Source organism: Chlorocebus sabaeus, chromosome 12 (genome assembly GCF_047675955.1).
Source record: "Chlorocebus sabaeus isolate Y175 chromosome 12, mChlSab1.0.hap1, whole genome shotgun sequence".
Classification (NCBI taxonomy): domain Eukaryota; kingdom Metazoa; phylum Chordata; class Mammalia; order Primates; family Cercopithecidae; genus Chlorocebus; species Chlorocebus sabaeus.
Genome location: NC_132915.1, coordinates 31,276,892 through 31,296,214, shown reverse-complemented (window position 1 = coordinate 31,296,214; position 19,323 = coordinate 31,276,892). Strand labels below are relative to the sequence as shown.

The 19,323-nt window shown below is 39.8% G+C and overlaps 1 protein-coding gene across 11 annotated transcripts in view; it reads right to left on the bottom strand.

The window, feature by feature from the left end:
- The window catches only part of SMARCA2 (SWI/SNF related BAF chromatin remodeling complex subunit ATPase 2), a 182,050-nt gene that overhangs the window by 79,682 nt on the left and 83,045 nt on the right, over positions 1-19,323 (bottom strand). For all 11 annotated transcript variants that reach the window (XM_037998454.2, XM_007969380.3, XM_037998457.2 and 8 more), the window contains exons 20-24: positions 18,439-18,546; positions 17,745-17,831; positions 13,261-13,307; positions 10,703-10,869; positions 4,412-4,575 (exon numbers count right to left, since the gene is read on the bottom strand). In XM_037998454.2, the coding sequence (XP_037854382.1) occupies positions 4,412-4,575; positions 10,703-10,869; positions 13,261-13,307; positions 17,745-17,831; positions 18,439-18,546 (573 nt within the window). The remainder of the gene's footprint in view (positions 1-4,411; positions 4,576-10,702; positions 10,870-13,260; positions 13,308-17,744; positions 17,832-18,438; positions 18,547-19,323) is intronic.

The following is a 19,323-nucleotide window of genomic DNA, read 5'->3' as shown; positions in this document are numbered from 1 at the left end:
CAAGAAAAAGGTAGGAGGACAAACACCAACATGCCAACAACATAAATCTCCAGGTGATAAGATTATAGGTGTTATTTCATTTTCTTCACTTTGCTTACGTTTTGTTTTTTTCTGCTTTAAATGTTACTCATATATTAATAATAAGAAAAAAGCTTTCATGAAATCTTTAAATAAAAACCTTCATGAGCCCATGAAGCAGAGTTACCTAATTTTACAGCTACATAATAAAAACTTCTTGGCATATGGCTTTTATTCATTGTAGTCCAGGTGATGTTATCTGGGTTGATGCTAATTAGTTGTTTACACATGTCTCCCACTAGGCTGTATAGATTTTTAGGGCAAAGGTCTGTTTTCTGTATCCCACAGCCCTGGCACCATAGTTTGTACAGAGCTGATGCTCAACAGCTGTAAACCCATCTTCTTGACCAGACAAGTCTCCTGGTCACCTGTTGTAGCACAAGAAGGCAGCAGGCAAAATGTTGCCCTGGAGATTTGTTTTTGCTGCAGGAACCTTTAAAATTAAGTAGCCAATTAGGCAAAAGCTTTTCCTCGGCAGATATCTGAATAAGTTAATATCAATATCATAGTGCTAAGCCATGAAAACAGCTGGGACCCATCTACATTAGATTATTTTCTAAAGAGGAGAATGTGAGGTGGATCATTCAAATCCAAAGGGGACAAAAAACTCTAAAACACCCTAAAGTTCCTTTTTAAGCTTTTAGTTCAACCGTCCCTCTCAACATATCTTCACCAGAACTGCTAACAGCAGTCAAGATGACAAGCTCTGGGTCATCAGGCTTTTCACTATCTCCTGGAACAGAGGCCAACAAACAGTCTCTAAAACGGGCGCACTAGTAAACATTCTAGGCTGTCTGGCCCCGAAGCAAAAATTGAACAACTGTTCTCACCAGAAGGCTGATATTCTTTTTTCCCACCATTTTCTAATTTATACTTTAAAAAGTGAAGACCCTTCTTCACCTGCAGGGGTGCAAAAACAAGTGGCAGGTCAGACTGAGCCCGTGAGTAGATTGCTGACCCTTGTCCAAGAAGATGCTGACAAAACCACAAAAATACTAATTGCAGGGGGCAGCAGAATATGAATAGAGTAGGTGAGGAAGCAGAGCACACAGACAACATACGAACAAGGTAAGACATTACAGAATCCTTGAGAATTTGCTGCAATTAGTTTTGTTTGGTGGTGGTGGCAGTGATGTGTGTTTGTGTGTTTCAGATCACCCATCTAATTGGAAGGTCACACAAGCTAATATTTCTAGGTGGAGAAGTGTAATGCAATGTGAACTTGTGAGTCTCTAAGCTGACGTGTGGGGGGAAATATTGTGACAAAGAAGCGCTGTAATTATTGGATGGATTACTCAATATTTCTGAAATCTCAATTAGGTGGTCTGAAACTTCATCACACTGACTTAGGTCTGATAATACTAGAAGCCAAGAGCCTGATCTGAGAAGAGGGTCTGCAAGCTAAATGTGGTTGACCATTCCGTAATAGCAACAGAGTTGCAGCTCCACGGGTAAAAAACACAAGCACCTACCCATGTTTCTAATCAACAGTTTGGAAATGAGAGTCTTGGCAACCTGTAGTGATTTTTTTGTTAATTCCACAATCCTGAGTTCTATTTTTGCTTCTAGGTAGGGTCCTCAATTAGCAACATTAAGGCCTCTATCTGTCAACCTATGTCAAATTAATCCCCTGTTTTCACCAATGTGTCTTAATTTTGATTCAATATGATAATGTATACTTACAGAAATTTCTCTTCAATGCATGCCGAAATTAACCTGATAAAAACACCTCCACAGTTTTCATTTTGGGGGCTATGCAATCTATACGCTAGGGTGCAAGGCAGAAAGAGCTCAAACCCAGGATTCAAACTGAAACCTAAACAGACGTGGGTGTGAATGATCCTGATGGGGCGCTCATGAGCAAGCTAACATTGACTGGTTTCCTTATGTATAAGATATTCTGAGGATTACTTGAGGTGAGGTATGCAAAGTGCCTAACAATATTTAGCAGAGTTCTGTACCTTTTAAATGAAAACTCAGATGGATCTTTATCACTCTAAAATCACTGATTCCTGAAAAAGAAAAATTGGACCAAACTAATGGTCATGTTCAGCGACAGATGAAAAATCTGGTCAGCTCTGTTTATTCAATCAGGTGGAAGCAAATCTACCTGTGGCAGCTAGAAATACTTGCAGAGGCCCAGCGTGAGGGACCTGTGGTAAATTCAACCAGAGAAAATCTGGGATCCTGTGTTTTGCTGCCGAAGCTTTAGTTCACGTGTAGTTAAGAGGGAACTATTTCGTGTTACTGTAATTTACTTTGATTCTAGAACTCAAAGTTTTTAACAGAGCTAGAGAGAAAGAAAGAAAAAAAAAAAATGAGAGGTGGGGTGGGGTAGAACATCATAAAGATGTTCCAGAGTTATTTTCCAGGTTAAATTAGCATTTCCTGGAACAGTGGCTTTTAGAATTTATACTGTGCCAGTGAAGGTAAACATCTAAGAGTCAGTGGAAATGCTTACCTCCGAAGACAGAATACAAGCAAACTCTCCACTCACCTATAGATGGTCCTCAATACTTAGGTACCAGCAAGAAGGATAATCTAAACATCCAATCACATTGAGCACACCAGGAGGAGAGGAGTCAAAGAGTCACATCACATCTTCCTTCCTCCCCCTTAGATACCCAGCCTAGCTCAGTGCCTGCTGCATAACAGACACTCAATAAATGTTTACGGAAGAAATACTGCAGATCTCTCACATCAATATAAATTCTACCTGAGCCTTGGAATGGAACACTTTTATATATTGATAAAAATATGTAACCATATTTCCTGAAGACTTAGAACTAATATATTCTGTGCTGGTGGTTCCCAATCCTTTTCAAGATAAGAAAATTTTAACAGTCGCCTTAATTTATTCACCTACAGAGAAAGGTAAGTACACGCAGTGGCCCAGTGTTGGTGGTTTGGACCCACAGTTGAGTCTTTAAATCAGTGGTCCTCATCTGTATGAGAATCTATTTCAGAATCTCCTGGGAGCGCTCAAAGGAAGCAGCTAGCTCCACTGAATAAGAAAACTAGGGTGGGGTGGGAGGGAACAGAAAGCAGGCATGTATGTTTTTTAAAAGCTCCCTTAGAATCCTAATGTACCCCTGAACTCTGTTTCCTGCCAAAAGTGACGCTATATGGCATTGCCACTCAGTCTTCGCAACCCAGTGAGATAGTGTTACTGTTGAGAAAACCAGGGCTCAGTGAGGAGCCTAGGAAAAGCTGATGTAGAATTCATACTCCTATGTGAGAGTTGCCATTTTCTTTTTGCTTTTTTTTGAGACACGGTCTTGCTTTGTCGCCCAGGCTGGAGGGCAGTGGTACGATCACAGCTCACTACAGCCTCTGCCTCCCAGGTTCAAGCAATCCTCCCACCTCAGCCTCCTGAGGAACTTGGGACTACAGGTATAAGTGCCACTGCGCCCAGCTAATTTTTATATTTTTTTGTAGAGACAGGGTTTCACCATGTTGCCCAGGCTGGTCTCAAATTCCTGGACTCAAGCAATCCTCCTGCCTCGACCTCCCAAAGTCCTGGGATTACAGGCGTGAGCCACCACACCTGGTCTTCATTTTTACTGTTTTGAATTCAACATTTGCTCCAGTATGAATCAAAACTTGACCAATATCATCCTACCCAATATCCTACAGGCAGATGCCTCACCTCCCAGAGTAATTTAGAAAACCAGTGCCATAAGAGACCCACTCAATTGAAGAAAAAAAAAAAATCAAAGTACTGCTTTAATAGGATAGCCCTGAACTTACCTGGCTAAAAGAGCTTTACAACAATAAATGCTCATTAGAATATGTTTTGATGATGACTTTAAACAAAACACAAAATAAAAGGTTAACTACCATAGTACTAACTGGCCTTGGGGAAGTTACCCCCACCCTGCCTAGGATTCAGTTTCCTTGACTGCAAAGATTCAAATCATATTAACTGTCTGACAGGGTTGTTGTGAAACTGAATGAAAAATGCCCAAGAGGCTGACACAGATTAAGGGGCTCATAAATGATGGTTGCTATTGTTCTTATTGCTATGATTTTACAACATTTTTGATTTATCCTTCATTAAATATACTTTGTTCAATGGCAATCCCAAGAGATGGGATTAAAACTAAGCAGAAACTAAGTTTTTCTACCTCAAACTTCAGCTCTTCAAAGGCATATGTGGGACCTCGTATCTATGCTCTAAGGGAGATGAGAAAACAGCCAGAATTGGCTCCAAGAAAGCAGCGGCCCACTCGTCTAGATATTTGCTCTGTCCTGTAAATGTGAATAATGAAACTGATCATCTTTTAGCTGCTCTCCAGAGGGAGGCCTGGATACCTGAGTGGGACATACAGACCTGATGAGGATTCCAGTCGCTGTCAAAGATGACCACTGTATCAGCTGCCTGAAGATTTAAGCCCAGGCCACCAGCTCTGGTGCTCAGCAAGAAAATGAAATACTGCGATCCAGGTTCATTGAATTTCTTCAGCAAAGCAGCACGATCTTCAGACTTGGTGGTGCCTAAGGGGATCAGAAAAATTAATTTGCCAATTAACTCTTGTCTGAAAATGGCACAGAACGAGACAAAAAAGCTTGCTTCCTTCGAGAAATATACCCAGACTCCTCCTAACACTGATGAGGTAATTTCCAGGGCTTTGTACTTCTGGGAAAAAACTTCGAACATTTTGCAATTACAAAAAAAGATAGAGCTTACACATTTCTGACGAGGCATCTTTGTAACTTTACACATTTTACAAAATCCTTACTTTCACCTAAAACAATGAAAACATTTTTTGGATTTATTTCTGTGATTTATAACAACAAATAATTTTAAGAACACACACACTTCCTCTCTCTCCCTCTCACTCTCTCTCACACACACGTGCACTTAAAACTGTAATAATGGCTTAAAGAAACTTTGCCAATAGGCATTAAAGCAAGGACTTTTTTATGCCAAGAAAATAGAAAAAAAAAGGAAAGTTCTTTTCTACTGCTTTATCATTTCGATTGAAGTATGGTCCATTTGGTAAAAACACAAATTATGAATGAAATTTTTTTTTTTTGCAAATGGAATAATTTTATCCTTTTTAGCAAGACTTAAAGCCACAATAATCCCCCCCCCCAACAAAAAACAAGAAATCTCTTAGTCTGTTTCTCACGTTAACATCCCGCTCTGTTGAGTTCAAAGCATGCTAAATCAAAACCAACTAAACAGAGCAGCATGTTAAACACCTGGGTGTGGTTTGCCCCATGGGGTCTGAGAAGGCTCCAAAAGAGTGAATAAGCAGAGAGGACCAAACCTTAGAGTCTGGTGCTCACTTTTGGGGCATTCTTGCATTTCGGATGAGCCACTCAATCACATATTATGTATGTGTAATGTATTTACCCAGCCATTTCATGAAGTGCATTGTGGAAGGGGAGAAAAAAAAAAAAACACCAGTATTTCATCTGAACATACTTCACCAGAAACACTTAGACGCTGAATTTTGAAAAAAGGCTTTAGGTTGTTGGGAAATATGTATGCATGTTACATGATAGTCCCTGACCGGCTGCTATTCAAATTTTATTCTTACATGCTGTTCTTTTTTTAAGGATGAAAACATACCAGCAATTTATTTCAGAGGATTAAAACATTTAAGTGACTACAGCTAATGAATCAAGTTACTATGAGGGCCAAGTTCTCAAAATTGGGGACAATCTGTTTTTCACATTTAATAAAAATAACAAATGTCCTCCTGGACATTTGTTATTTGAGGAGGGAGAAGACAAATCACTTCCCTGCATACAGCAAACAAGGATTAGGAATGAGGGGTTTGGGGGCTCTCCTCATTTAATGGAGTCACATTCTTTAGACCCAATTTACTTTCTACGTTAGGTTTCGAGTTTAGTGAACTGGTGGGGTCCGACACAATCAGTTGTCTGAGTTTCGATTTTGGAGGAGGAGCACTAAACATGCTTTGATGAGTGAGCTTTCAAGTGTGAGGCTCTTTTTTCTTTTATTTTCAGAATTGGCTTTCTGAGATCATGGTGAACTATCTGTTCACGATGCTAAAGGAAGATGTGTTCTGTTCTGCTGTGAAACCTCTATCATCTTTCCAGCTGCAAGAACTTTTTTAAAAATTACTCACATGGATTAATGGTTCACATATTTCTCCTCTGCCTTAAACTGAATGAAAAGCCACAGAAACCAAAAATTCCTTCTAAAATGGGGAAAGAAGAGATCATGGCATCTGTGTTTCTGACAACTGGGTACAAAACTATACATCTATACTCTCAGGATAGAAGTTCAACCGTTTCTGATTAACTGAAAATGAACCAGCTGATAATCACATGGATTAATGAAACCAAAGTGTTAATCTCATCAGGTCTGCCTGCCCTGCATGCTTTTGGTTTCTTGCTTTTGGTTATTTTTGTTTTCTCTTTTTCCGTGAAGCTGAAGGCTGCGGTAGCTGAAGGTCTTGCTGCTAAATGCTCAAACTTGACCTTCACTGGCTACTTTACAGATAACATGCATATGTCACCATGGCAATGGTTACTTCAGTTGTTTTTCAGGAGCTTTGGCCAGCTCTGTCCACTTCAAACTGGTTGACACCACTGACCCTTAAACTAGGCCTGAGCGCAAGTGCCCAAGAGATGGCCGTTTGATGTCGGAGAGCCAAGAACTCCACCATCAGATCACGCTAACACTGCCATTTTCTGCATGTATGTCCTCGGAAATGCCATGAACCCCGGCTATGCTTGTGTAGAATGAACCTGTGACTTCATTTTTCCCCACTGCCAATCACCTTTCCCTGTGCCTTACACCACCCCACTTCCTTACCCCATAAATATCCCTAAGCCTTATCTTCAGGGAGGTAGAGTTGAGGGCTGTTCTTCTATCTTTTTGCTTGGTTCCCTTGTGAATAAATCTTTTCTCCTTTGCAAAACCTGTGTCACAGTGATTGATTTACTGCACGTGGGCAGAACAGACGTGGATCTCACCAGTAACATAAGATATAAATACAACCAATGCCTACTGGGATGAAATAACCTTATATGCAAAATAAAGCACTGAAAAACAAAAGGAATATCCAAATAAAATTATTTGGTCAAAGGAGTTTTCAGACCCTATACCAGATACCTCAAGCCAATAGGCCAACCATATATCTGGTATGTATTTAAACTGTATAGGCCAGGCACGGTGGCTCACGCCTGTAATCCCAGCACTTTGGGAAGCCAAGGTGGGTGGACTACCTGAGGTCAGGAGTTCAAGACTAGCCTGGCCAACATGATAAAACCCCATCCCTACTAAAAATACAAAAATTAGCTGGGCATGGTGGCACACATCTGTAATCCCAGCTACTCGAGAGGGTGGGGCACAAGAATCGCTTGAACCCAGGAAGTGGAGGTTGCAGTGAGCTGAGATGCACTCCAGCCTGGGCGACAGAGTGAGGCTTCGTCTCGAATAAAATAAAATAAATAAAATAAAATAAAATAAAATAAAATAAAATATAAAATAAAAAATAAAATAAAATAAACTATATAAATAGCTGGGAACTTGACAAATTACAAAAAACAATAAAAAAGATTAAGTCATTTTTCATACAAAACAATGGCATTTCTCATCACAAGGTTTGGAATTTGCTAGAAAACCACTTCCGTCAAAGATTTCCAAGTCAAGATCTTTGCTGATCATCAGCAATCTTTTTAATATTGTCCAGGGAGATTCAAACTACCATGTAAGAATCTATCTAAAGGCAGACACTCTTTGCAAGTGGCACAAGATTTAACATGCTCAATACTAACATCAGTTTCATGGTCTTTCAGACTTTGATACATAACCAATTATAAGAACACAATTAATAGGGCAAGTGTGTTGAAAATTACAGAATTTACCAGAAGGAACACACTGTCAGACTTTCATGATGACTAATTTTAACTTAGTTTCAGTGACTTTTAGAAAGTATTGTCTTCTGGGATAAAACAAGTGAGAGCACCACTTGCTCTCACTCAAAAATCATTTCCAGTAAAAATAAAAACTATAATGGAGTATTAGCTAAATCTATTCATGCAACCATAATCTTTGCAGAAAATTTCTACTTAGCTCTTGTCAAGTGATTTTTGTCCCCTAAAGTCAAAATTTGAGACATCAAATTCAGCAGTGAAAATCTGAAGTCATTTTAATAATTGGGTGGTGGGATGGAGGACAGAAGGGGGTTCAGCTGGAAGTGTGTGTACTAACTTATCTGTGTGTATACTGATTGTTTGTCCATTAGTTCTGTCCACCCTTAAAAGGAATGGCTGCTCTTTCTTACGGAAATATGCCTTTTCAATTCCATCTGTAATATGTTAGGCAATTTGCTTGTCTGTCTCCTTCCACCTAATGCTAAGGACTCTGAGAGCAGAAACAGTGAATAGTTCATCCATCCTGTATCTCTAGTGCATGGTGGTTTGCAATTACTCAACTGAAAATTTTAAATAAGTTCAAAATCATTCTTAAAATGTTGTAGCTAGAGAAGCAGCCTGTATTTTCAGAGATGGGGTACACCTCTCTGGATCTGCTAAAACTGAGCTAATCTGGAATCAAAGAGATCCAAGTTAGAACCTGGTTTCACCATATACCTTGTTTTCTCATCTATTAAATGGGCATCATAATGGCACACTGGTTGACAGGGTAACAGTAGCTTATTTATTGAGAAAATCAAATTAATAATGCACATGAAATGCTTGGCCCAGAGTCCCACACAGAGTAGGTGTTCCATACATGTTAACTGTTGTGACTATTATTATTAATAACAAAAGGACAGCAGCCAACAAATGATTAAAGAGAACCTCTCGGGCTGACAAGAAAACATGAAAGCAATTTGTTTCCAGGAAGTCACTCTTACCAGTCTGATAGATGCAAATATTCCAAAGGAGCAGTCCTCAGAGACCTGAGATTGGAAATGAAATGCCACAAAGTAGCAAGTGATAGTTACGCAGGACACCTGTGTGGGGCTGTCAGTTCAGGGGAAAATAGAGCCCCACAGCCCCTCACTTGAGCAGTAGGTAAAGGACAGTTTATCTTTTGAAGGAAGAGTGCTGAATTTTCCCCTCTTTCCAGAGGCAGGGATCCAGTCAAAGAAGAAGAGACAATAAAGGAAATTTGCCAACAGAGAAACACTGTGCCTAATAGGACTGTATTTGTGAACTCAGAATTCACATTTACTTAACCATTCATTGGTTAAGTAATTTGGAGGGGAGAGGTAAAGGGGTTTAAATAATCAATTTTCACGCCTGTAATCCCAGCACTTTGGGGGGCCAAGGCAGGTGGATCACTTGAGGTCAGGAGTTCGAGACCAGCCTGGGCAACATGGTGAAACCCCATCTCTACTAACAATACACACAAAAAAATTAGCCAGGCATGGTGGCACATGCCTGTAATCCCAGCTACTCAGGAGGCTGAGGCAGGTGAATCACCTGAACCCGGGTGGCGGAGGTTGCAGTAAGCTGAGATCATGCTACTGGATTCCAGCCTGGGTGATAGAGTGAGACTCTGTCTCAATAAAAACAATAAAATAAAATAAAATAAAATAAAATAAAATAAAATAAAATAAAATAAATAATCAAGTTTGTCAAATGGTATAATTAATTTGAAAATTAATTAATAATACCCTAAGAGGAAGACCATAAAGAGAATTCACCTAAAACCTTAAGTCAGAGAACATACGGCAAGTCTGAGTTTGGTTTATAACCAATTACATTCAATTAAGGGCAAAAGGGAAACAAAATGTTGGATTGAAAATAAAGTCTTTTAATGAAACATAAACTTTAAATTTCCCATTTAACAACAGTAATACTGCATTAGATAAATACCGGTATTAGTAGTATCCTCTTTTCTACTCAGGGATTAAATAGCATCCTGACTGTAAATTAACTTCTATTCTTACTTACCACTCTTTGAATGCCATATTTATGCCCTGCCATTGTGTATAAATGCTGATACTTTCAACCTCTAATATATTATGGCTGATATCCAAATCGTAAAATAATTTAGGGATTATCCCTAAAATCATATTTTCTTCCACTAATATTTTTTCTTACTAATTTTTAGGACATGGTATTTAAATTTCACTCTTAAAACCAGGCAAGTATTTTACATAGCTTGCAAAATCCAGGAAACAATGAAGTCACGTCTCTTAACAATATAATATGTGGATATGTCTTATTTAGAAAGAGAGGCGCTTTAATGGTAAACATAATCTTAACTGAATGATTGTACTGTTACAAAGAAAAGTGACATAGCCTTTATCCCCTTAAAATATGCCTTTAACTGAAAAAGTTAAAGGTGTGTCAACGTATTCTATATGTTTGGCACATAGGTAACAATCAATTTTAAGAGCAAGGAAGATTTCAAAATTTTAGTTTAGTTTAATTTTATTTAGATACTCATAAGTGACTCTAAACTCATTTGTGTTGGTTTATATGTGGGCTATGCAGCTGCACAAATGAGGTCAGCTTATTTAAAGCTTAAGGATGCAAAAAATTGCTATCTAGAAAATCTGCACCCGATGCTGCTAGTCAATTCTTCAATTTTACCCCTTCTTTTTGGCTGAGAATGGATCTAAGTGCCCATTATCCCTTCATTTTCAGTAGTATGGCTTCTGAGCCTAATGCCTTATGCACTTACCATCAAGGCGTAGGTAAAGGAAGTTCCGAAAAGCAAAATAATCCTCCATGATGGTCATGAGAGATGTCATCTGGCAGAAAAGCAGCACTCGGTGATTAGTCGCTCTCAATTTTGGCAGAATACGATCAAGTAGCTCAAACTTTCCTGAGGCCCGATACAGTTCAGCCCTGAACCCAAAAAATGCAAAACAAGAAGACAGTATTACTTCTGTCTTCTTGAAAAATCCAGCATTGCTTTGTTTTTCATATAATCCTTTGCACACAGTAAACATTCAATAAGTGACTGTGAAATGAATGAATGAATGAATGAATATGAACTCCAAAGCAATGAGAATATTTAGCAGAAAAAGAAAATATATTCCTATAAAACCCATGAAAAGTACATTGCATATACCAGGTATGATTACAGGTTCTAGAAAGAAAAGGAACCACTTTCATGTTCTTAATACTTTCACAGTCTCTCTCTCAACTTATTCTTTCTCGTTGCCCTCTCTTTTTCTCTCTCTCTCTCACACACACGCGCGTGTGCGTGCATATATGCCATGTTTCTGTAAATCCCTCCTTATTAATTATATATATTTTTAAATTTTAATTCAGGGCACTTAAGATTCATCTAAATACTTATTGATCACCTACTATGTACCAAGCACAGTGCTAGCCATGTATATAATAATAAGCAAAACAGAGTCTCATTTTACTAAATGGATAATTACAAGTTATAATAAATACTATAAAAATAACAAATTCCAATGAGAAAACCCACAGCAACATGTGATGCCTTCTTTAGATCAGAGCAGTTTGGCAACCTTTGGCCCCAGTCTGCTGTCTGTTTTTATAAATAAAAACAGACACAGCCACACTCACTCATCTCTGTTTTCTGGCTGCTTTCTTGCTACAGAGGCTGTGCTGAGCAGGTGTGGCAGACACTTTATGGCCCACAAAGCTGAAAATATTTACAATCTGGCTCTTTACAGAAAAAGTTTGCCAACCACTGGTTTAGAGTGTCGGAGGTGACCTCCCTGAAGAGATAACATTTTAGCTAAAACCTGAAATAATGAGTAAAAAGGCATCCAGGTGAAGAACGGGGGCACTGGGGTGGAGAGGAGGAGATTCCAGGGCGAGGAAAGAGCATGCATAAAGGTCCTGAGGGGTAAAGGAGACAGAAGGATTTGAGAAATTGAAAAACAAACAAACAAACAAACCGGTGAGCATGGCTTAAACAGAAGTGAGGACAGAATACTGGGAGATGAAGACAGACAGGTGGAGGATGAGATTAGGAATAGACTCTGTAGGGCTCTATGAGCTACACTGAACATTTTCATTTTCAGTGCAATGAAAAGCCATCAATGGGTTTTAAGCAGGGGAGTGATGAGGTCTGGCATACCTTTTTATAAGATCACTATGGACATCATGTAAGAATGGACTGGGGGAGGACAAGTCTTGGATTACTGTAGAAGTACAAGTCAAAAACACGATGGGAATATGAGATGGAGAAGACGCCGTGATATGAAGAAAGGCTAAAGTAGGGCCTTTTCCCTCTACAGTTCACCCTTATTTTTCTTTTATCAACAGAGCTGTGTTATACAATTAAAACTGAATTCTAGGCGATACTGTTTAGAAAACTTGCCAGTGCACATGTAATCTATAGTACTGGAATGTATCATCTGGTAGTTGATTTTATGACACAGGATATGTTATTTCTAACAGACACATTTTCAAACGTATGTCTTCCTGATGTCCATTCCCCACTCTGAGAACTGTTCTCCAAATACCCCATAGCCGTGTTTTCACCACGCAACCCTGGCCAAGCTGATGGGAGCAGGAGTAACCACAGAACACAGAGAAGAGAGAGGCAAGAAGAGGCAGGGAAAGCTTAGCAGCACTGCTTCTGGATAGGTTATAGTTTCTGGTTCTTAGCCCAGTGAAACTGTCTGCCCTTGGGATCCAAGAATGATGACTATATCCTAATAATAAATTTTTCAAATTTGCAACACACACATGCGCGCGCGCACACACACACACACACACACACACACACATAGACTTTCTGTTAAGGCAGTGTTCATTTTTGTTGTTGCAAGTCAAGATTCTCTTTAACATCCATTGCTAATGAAAAACATTTCTTACACAGACCATACTCTAACAAATGACTAAAAAACTGTAAACATTTACAGCAGATGAGAAATTTCTTCTCATGTACATTAATATCAAATGTCAATGTGAAATTTAATAAGATAAATTCTCTTCAAGCCTAGGCTATACTTTTGGCTATAAATAACAAACCTCTGAAACTTCAACAACATTTTTTGAACACTAGGATACTATTAAGTCTATTAAATAAGATCTATGTCCTTTGAATAGCCACTTGCTTAAGGCAAGTAATAATTTATGCTAGTAAAGTAAAAGAGAATGCTGATATCGTTTTGGTTAACTTCTCCACTGAAGAGCACTTAGAGGGCTGGAAGTATGTATTTGCACAAGAGGAAACACTGTAGAGAGGAGGAGTTTATGTAAGGCCAACAACATTTTTTTTAAAAGAAAAAAAAATTTGAGATTTACCCATTGATGACCCCATTTGAATAGCCTAGGTGTTCAGCAAAGGATTCCTTTAAAAGAGAGAGGAAAAAAAAACGATTTAAAAAATGTAATTATTAACTTAATGATTACTCTTTTAGTGAGGTTATCCTACCTATTTCTATAGTTAAAACAAAATAATTAAGGAATAAGCAAAAAAACTTACATATATAATGAACGAGAAATTCAGTATATTGCATGCAGACTTTTGTTCCACCAGAAATGTATCCTGTGAGTTTCTTCTAGTCTCTAGACTCTCAGATAACAGAGTTAGTTTACCCATCACACAGTCACTGTGCACCCACTGGCCCATAGCTGAGCCAATAGTTGTTTTTGGAGATCCACCCTCTAGGGTGGATCTGAACTCAAGAGTTCAGAGTCTAGACTATAAGAGCACAATACAAGCAAATCAGAATTAATATGTATATATAAATACATGTGATAGGGCTTGGCTGTGTCCCCACTGAAATCTCATCTTGAATTGTAGCTCCCATAATTACCGTGTGTTGCGGGAGGGACCCTGGGGGAATCAATTGAAGCATCAGGAAGGCTTCCCCCAAGCCGTTCTCGTGGTTGTAAGTCTCATGAGATCTGGTGGCTTTATAAGGGGTTTCCGTTTTCACTTGGCTCTCACTCTCTCTTGCCTGCCACCATGTAAGATGTTCCTTTCACCTTCTGCCATGATTGTGAGGCCTCCCCAACCATGTGAAATATGTGAGTTCATTAAACCTTTTTTCTTTACAAATTGCCCAGTCTCAGGTATGCCTTTATCAGCAGCATGAAAACAGACTAATACAATATGCATTGTGGAAAAATTTAGCAATAAAAATAATGGTGATTACATATTCTAATTCTTAGTTTGGTGAAATCTTTTCTTTTTTTTTTTTTTTGAGACAGAGTCTCACTCTGTTGCCCAGGCTGGAGTGCAGTGGTGCGGTCTTAGCTCATTGCAAACCTCCGCCTCCCAGGTTGAAGCAATTCTCCTGCCTCAGACTCCTGAATAGTTGGGACTACCGCATGTGCCACTACACCTGGCTAATTTTCTGTATTTTTAGTACAGACAGGGTTTCACCACATTGGCCACACTGGTCTTGAACTCCTTACCTCAAGTGACCTGACCGCCTTGGCCTCCCAAAGTGCTAGGCTTACTGACATGAGCCACCATGCCTGGTCAGTTTGGTGAAATCCTAACATCTCTTCTATACTGTGCTTTCCTCTGTTACAAATAAGGTCCTAGATGTACAGCATCCCTCAGGTGTCTGGCTTCTGTTTTCAGAATACAGAGTGTAATCACATAACTCTAACTCCCTCCTTTCTGATTCACAGGAAGAAATACATGACTGTTCTCCATACATTTTTCCATTCTGACTTTATGGGAATGGCAACCATTGGTGGGAATGGAGAGCAGGTTACACCTTCACATCAGCCACCGGCTGTCTCCCTTTTCTGCCTTCCCTCCTCCCTGGATCCCTGCAGCGTTTCCTCCAATGGCACCAGATCTTTCCCTCTGGGCTCAACAGTACTCTCAAATATGCTCATCATCTATGGTAAGCTCCAGTCCTGTGGCAAAATTAACATGATAGACTGTGGCCAATACCTCACCTCCATCCCCTAGAACCAAGCCCATAGTCTCAATTAGGCCCCGTCCCTGTCTCCAAGCAGGATTGTGAAAACCAAAGAGAGGGTGTCAATGGATGCTGTTGGAGATTAGGTAACAGCATCGTGTTAAAAATACTGTTTTCATTTCTTGAGTTTGAAGGTCCCCAGGGAGGCAGTGAGACCCATTTTGAGGCTGAGCATCTGGCAGGATTTAGTATGAACAAAGGGTGTGTGGCAAACGAAATACAACAAAGGCAAATTCACACACCACCTCTGTTCCATAGTTGTCACTAGATTTGCCATAACTGTGGATCTCGTTTCTAGGAATAGACTCCTGAGAGTTTTTCTGTTTAAAAAAAAATTGCAAATCAAAGTCTGCCTTTCTACTAACTGCTACTTAAAATGTCAATATGTAGGTACCGAAGGGCATGCACCTTAAACTTCGCTTCCTTCATGATCCCACTCCTCCTCTATCCTTTCCCACCCTCCAGACTGAAGCTGGAGGATAGAAGGCATCATCTCCCTTCCTTCCCTACTTAGCCCAGCATGGCTGAAGGGATCATTTCTTTTATGATAACCAAAACGAAGTAAGATTGCTGCTTAATCTTCAAAATTCCTAAGTCCCCCAAGGCCCTCACAGATTACCATACATGTCTTAAAATTGTTTTCAGAGGGCCGGGCGCGGTGGCTCAAGCCTGTAATCCCAGCACTTTGGGAGGCCGAGACGGGCGGATCACGAGGTCAGGAGATCGAGACCATCCTGGCTAACGCGGTGAAACCCCGTCTCTACTAAAAAAAAAACAAAAAACTAGCCGGGCGAGGTGGCAGGCGCCTGTAGTCCCAGCTACTCGGGAGGCTGAGGCAGGAGAATGGCGTAAACCCGGGAGGCGGAGCTTGCAGTGAGCTGAGATCCGGCCACTGCACTCCAGCCCAGGCGACAGAGCAAGACTCCATCTCAAAAAAAAAAAAAAAAATTGTTTTCAGAAAAAAATGGGACAGTGGGCAACAGGTTAGACTAACAAAACCCCAGACAGTTTCATCATTAGACTTTTTTTTTCCCAGCTCCTTTCAACCCAACCTACACCCACTACCAATTCATTGGTACCTTACATCTGATACAACACGACATCAGTTTACAAGATGCTTCGCATGTTATTGTTTAAAAGCTGGTCCTCCTGCCAGTCCTATAATCTATTATTACCCCTGTTTACAAATCAAACACATTATAGCATGGAGAATCTGAGTGAGTGACCCCAGTTCACAAAGTGACCTGGTGGATATGAACTCATTATTGGCCATTGCATTCCCCTTCAATAATACATGTAAATAATTATGACTTACTAGTGAGACTTTTTTTTTTTTTTTCTTTTTTTTGAGACCGACTTTCGCTCTTGTTACTCAGGCTGGAGTGCAATGGCATGATCTTGGCTCACTGCAACCTCCACCTCCCAGGTTCAAGCAATTCTGTTTCCTCAGCCTCCTGTGTAGCTGGGATTACAGGCACCTGACATGACGCCCAGCTAATTTTTGTAGTTTTACAATTCTGTAGTTTTGTAATTTTGTAGTTTTAGACAGGGTTTTACCATGTTGGCCAGGCCGGTCTCGAACTCCTGACCTCAGGTGATCTGCCTGCCTCAGCCTACCAAAGTGCTGGGATTACAGGAGTGAGCCACCGCACCCAGCCCTGAGATTCTTTAAGTGTTGTTGTTGTTGTCGTTTTACTTCGATGTGTAGATACTTTCCCCTATGCCTATGGATATTCTCCTCTACGGCCCTACACTCTCTCCTATGGCTGTGGGTACTCTCCCCAGTATCTATGGATACTTTCTCCTATGGACGTGAAGGCAATAGCAGTGTCAGAAATCTTTCCAATTATCCAGCACAGCTAGAAAAAAATTCTGGCATGCGGATATGGTGTGCAATGAATACTCTGACCTGACAGGTACAACTGCCAAAAATAAGGGAGAAAAAAGAATATTCGAAAAGATGAGTGCTCCAACTCAATTTTTATACCGTGATTAAGTTTTAACTCTCCAGAAGTTTCTATGTATTTTTTTAAATAAACTGATGCAGACACTGGAGCCCTGCAGTGATGTTCTCTATGTCTCCTGCCCATTTTGCAGTAGAAAGTAGGCACTACCCTGGCAAATAATTGCCACCAGGACCATTTGCCTCAGCAGCAGCAATGACAAATGGGGAATACAATTGTGGCTCCTTTTCATTCCTGCTCCAGCCAATTGCTCTGACTGGGGTGAAACACTGTCAATTTAGGAAACTTATTCACATGGAGTGAACATGGCAGAAAATGTCCTCTCCCTGCAAAATAGCTTTCTAGAGACCTGAGCATCAGGATGAAAGCACGGATTTACATCATCACGACAGAAACAAGAAAGGAAAAATGTAAATCAAAGTAACAGACTAAAGCCAGTGTCTTTTACAAAGAAAATATTTAAAGAAAATCTTTCTCTTTAGCAGTCATAAATATGTTATTTTAATATTTTTCACAGCATTCTTCCGAGGAAGCTGAATGTATTTATCATTATCTTCAATTTCAGAGCTCCTACTATAACAAGGTAATTCACAGTACTTACCCAAACCCACACAAGTGAGCCACTGCTTACAACATTTTCTCTCCACTTTAAACTCTTGGTTATAAAATTCCAGATGCTCAAATGCTTGGTGCCAATGAGAACCCATAACCAGAATACTCTTGTTTGTTAATTCCGCTTGTCGAGCTATCAGATCATGTCATCTCAACTTCCACCAACATGTTTTAAACCTATTTTGGTTTTTGTTTTGTTTGTTCATTTTTTTTAACTAGCATTAGTATATTAGCACAATCAGGCTGAACACACACAATATAGACTTACCTCAATGTGCTGAAACATATATGGGTGGTTGCAGATTTTTCTCAACTGCATGATAGTGTTCATAAGTGTCTTAGCACCTCCTTTCCCCTAAGAATCAGTGGAAAGAGAAAAATAAAACTAATTATTCACTGGTCAGACATTTCAGATCTTTTAAACAGGGCTTCTTACACAAAGGACCAAAGGTTTTCTCAGTCACCTACACACCTTGTGGTTCAAAGCTTCTTTAATTATTAGCAGTTCCTGAGTTAGATATAATGTCTTTCTTGTGATTAACTTATCCTACCAAAAAAGTGAACCTTGAAGAATTATGTGTAGTCAATGGCTTTGTGACATGACTGTCTATTCCGTAGGACTCCAGAACACAGAAGCACAGAACAGATGCCCAGGGAGGGAAACTGGATTTTTAAACCTTCTAAAATGCCACCCCACATTTAGGCAGAATATATTTGCTGCAAAATTGACATAAGCAGAGCTAACTATTTTGGTAATGTGAACATATTCCTTCTTTCTTCCTGCCCCAATGCAGCTAAGAGGTGAAGAGATTATCTTTGGCAGCTATAATAGCTCCAAGGAGGTCCAGTGATTTACTTTAACAAATCAGCATTAGCAGGGATGCTTCCTGTGAATATTCAGTGTCACAGCCATGAGAAGACATATCACAGCACCTTGAGTTGCATCATCTTCCGCAACATACCTTCTTATCTTTCTCAGAACCATCTGTGAGAAGGATCCCCTTAGCCTGCATATGGCGATACAGAATCTTCTGCAGAGCTGACATGTCACACTTGATCACATATTCCACCTGCGGAAAAGAGAACAGTAAGTAGGCAAGAGCAGGAAGGAGAAGGCGCCTGTTCTAAGAAGACTGCTGAATCAGTGTCACTCCTGGAAGCACAAAGGTGTCTCACTCTTTCTTGGATTCATGGAGTGCGGGGTGAGATGGGGGTGTTAGAAGAGACCAGAGTCATCATTGTTAAAGGTACTATTATGATGGTGGGGGCTTCCAAAGGTTATATGTAATTGATGCTGGGGTCATGTTTTCTGAAATTTCTGGACTTGGTTCTAAATTTGAGAGAGAGAGTGGCTTACAAACTGTTCAAATTCAAAAATGTTCAATATGGGGTATTTTTAGTATTTCCTTCACTTCCCAATTATACTGCCTTTCCTATGAACAGAACGGTTTTAGGAAAAGCAGTGACTGACAAATATCCTGTGATTTTCTTCGTGAAACATTTTTAAAGGGTCACATGTGGTATCTCTAATACTAGTCTAAAAGTGAGATTTATAACATCCCTAGGGTGACTACCATTAACTTCTACTCTTGAGAAATGGCAGGATGCAACCTAGTGAGAACAGGTGGAAGAGAGAAATTAATCCACAATTGGACACTACTTTATGGCCATCGAAAGGAGGACAAGGCCTCCTGTGCTTCCAGTTGAAATACCATCAAAATCCAATTTTACAAAGTTAAGGGGAATTCACATGCTCATGGTTTATCACACACCTGCATACTTTATCATACTCCTAATACATAAAATCTGCCTTATTTCCTAGCATTGTTTTTATTTAAAAAAGAATC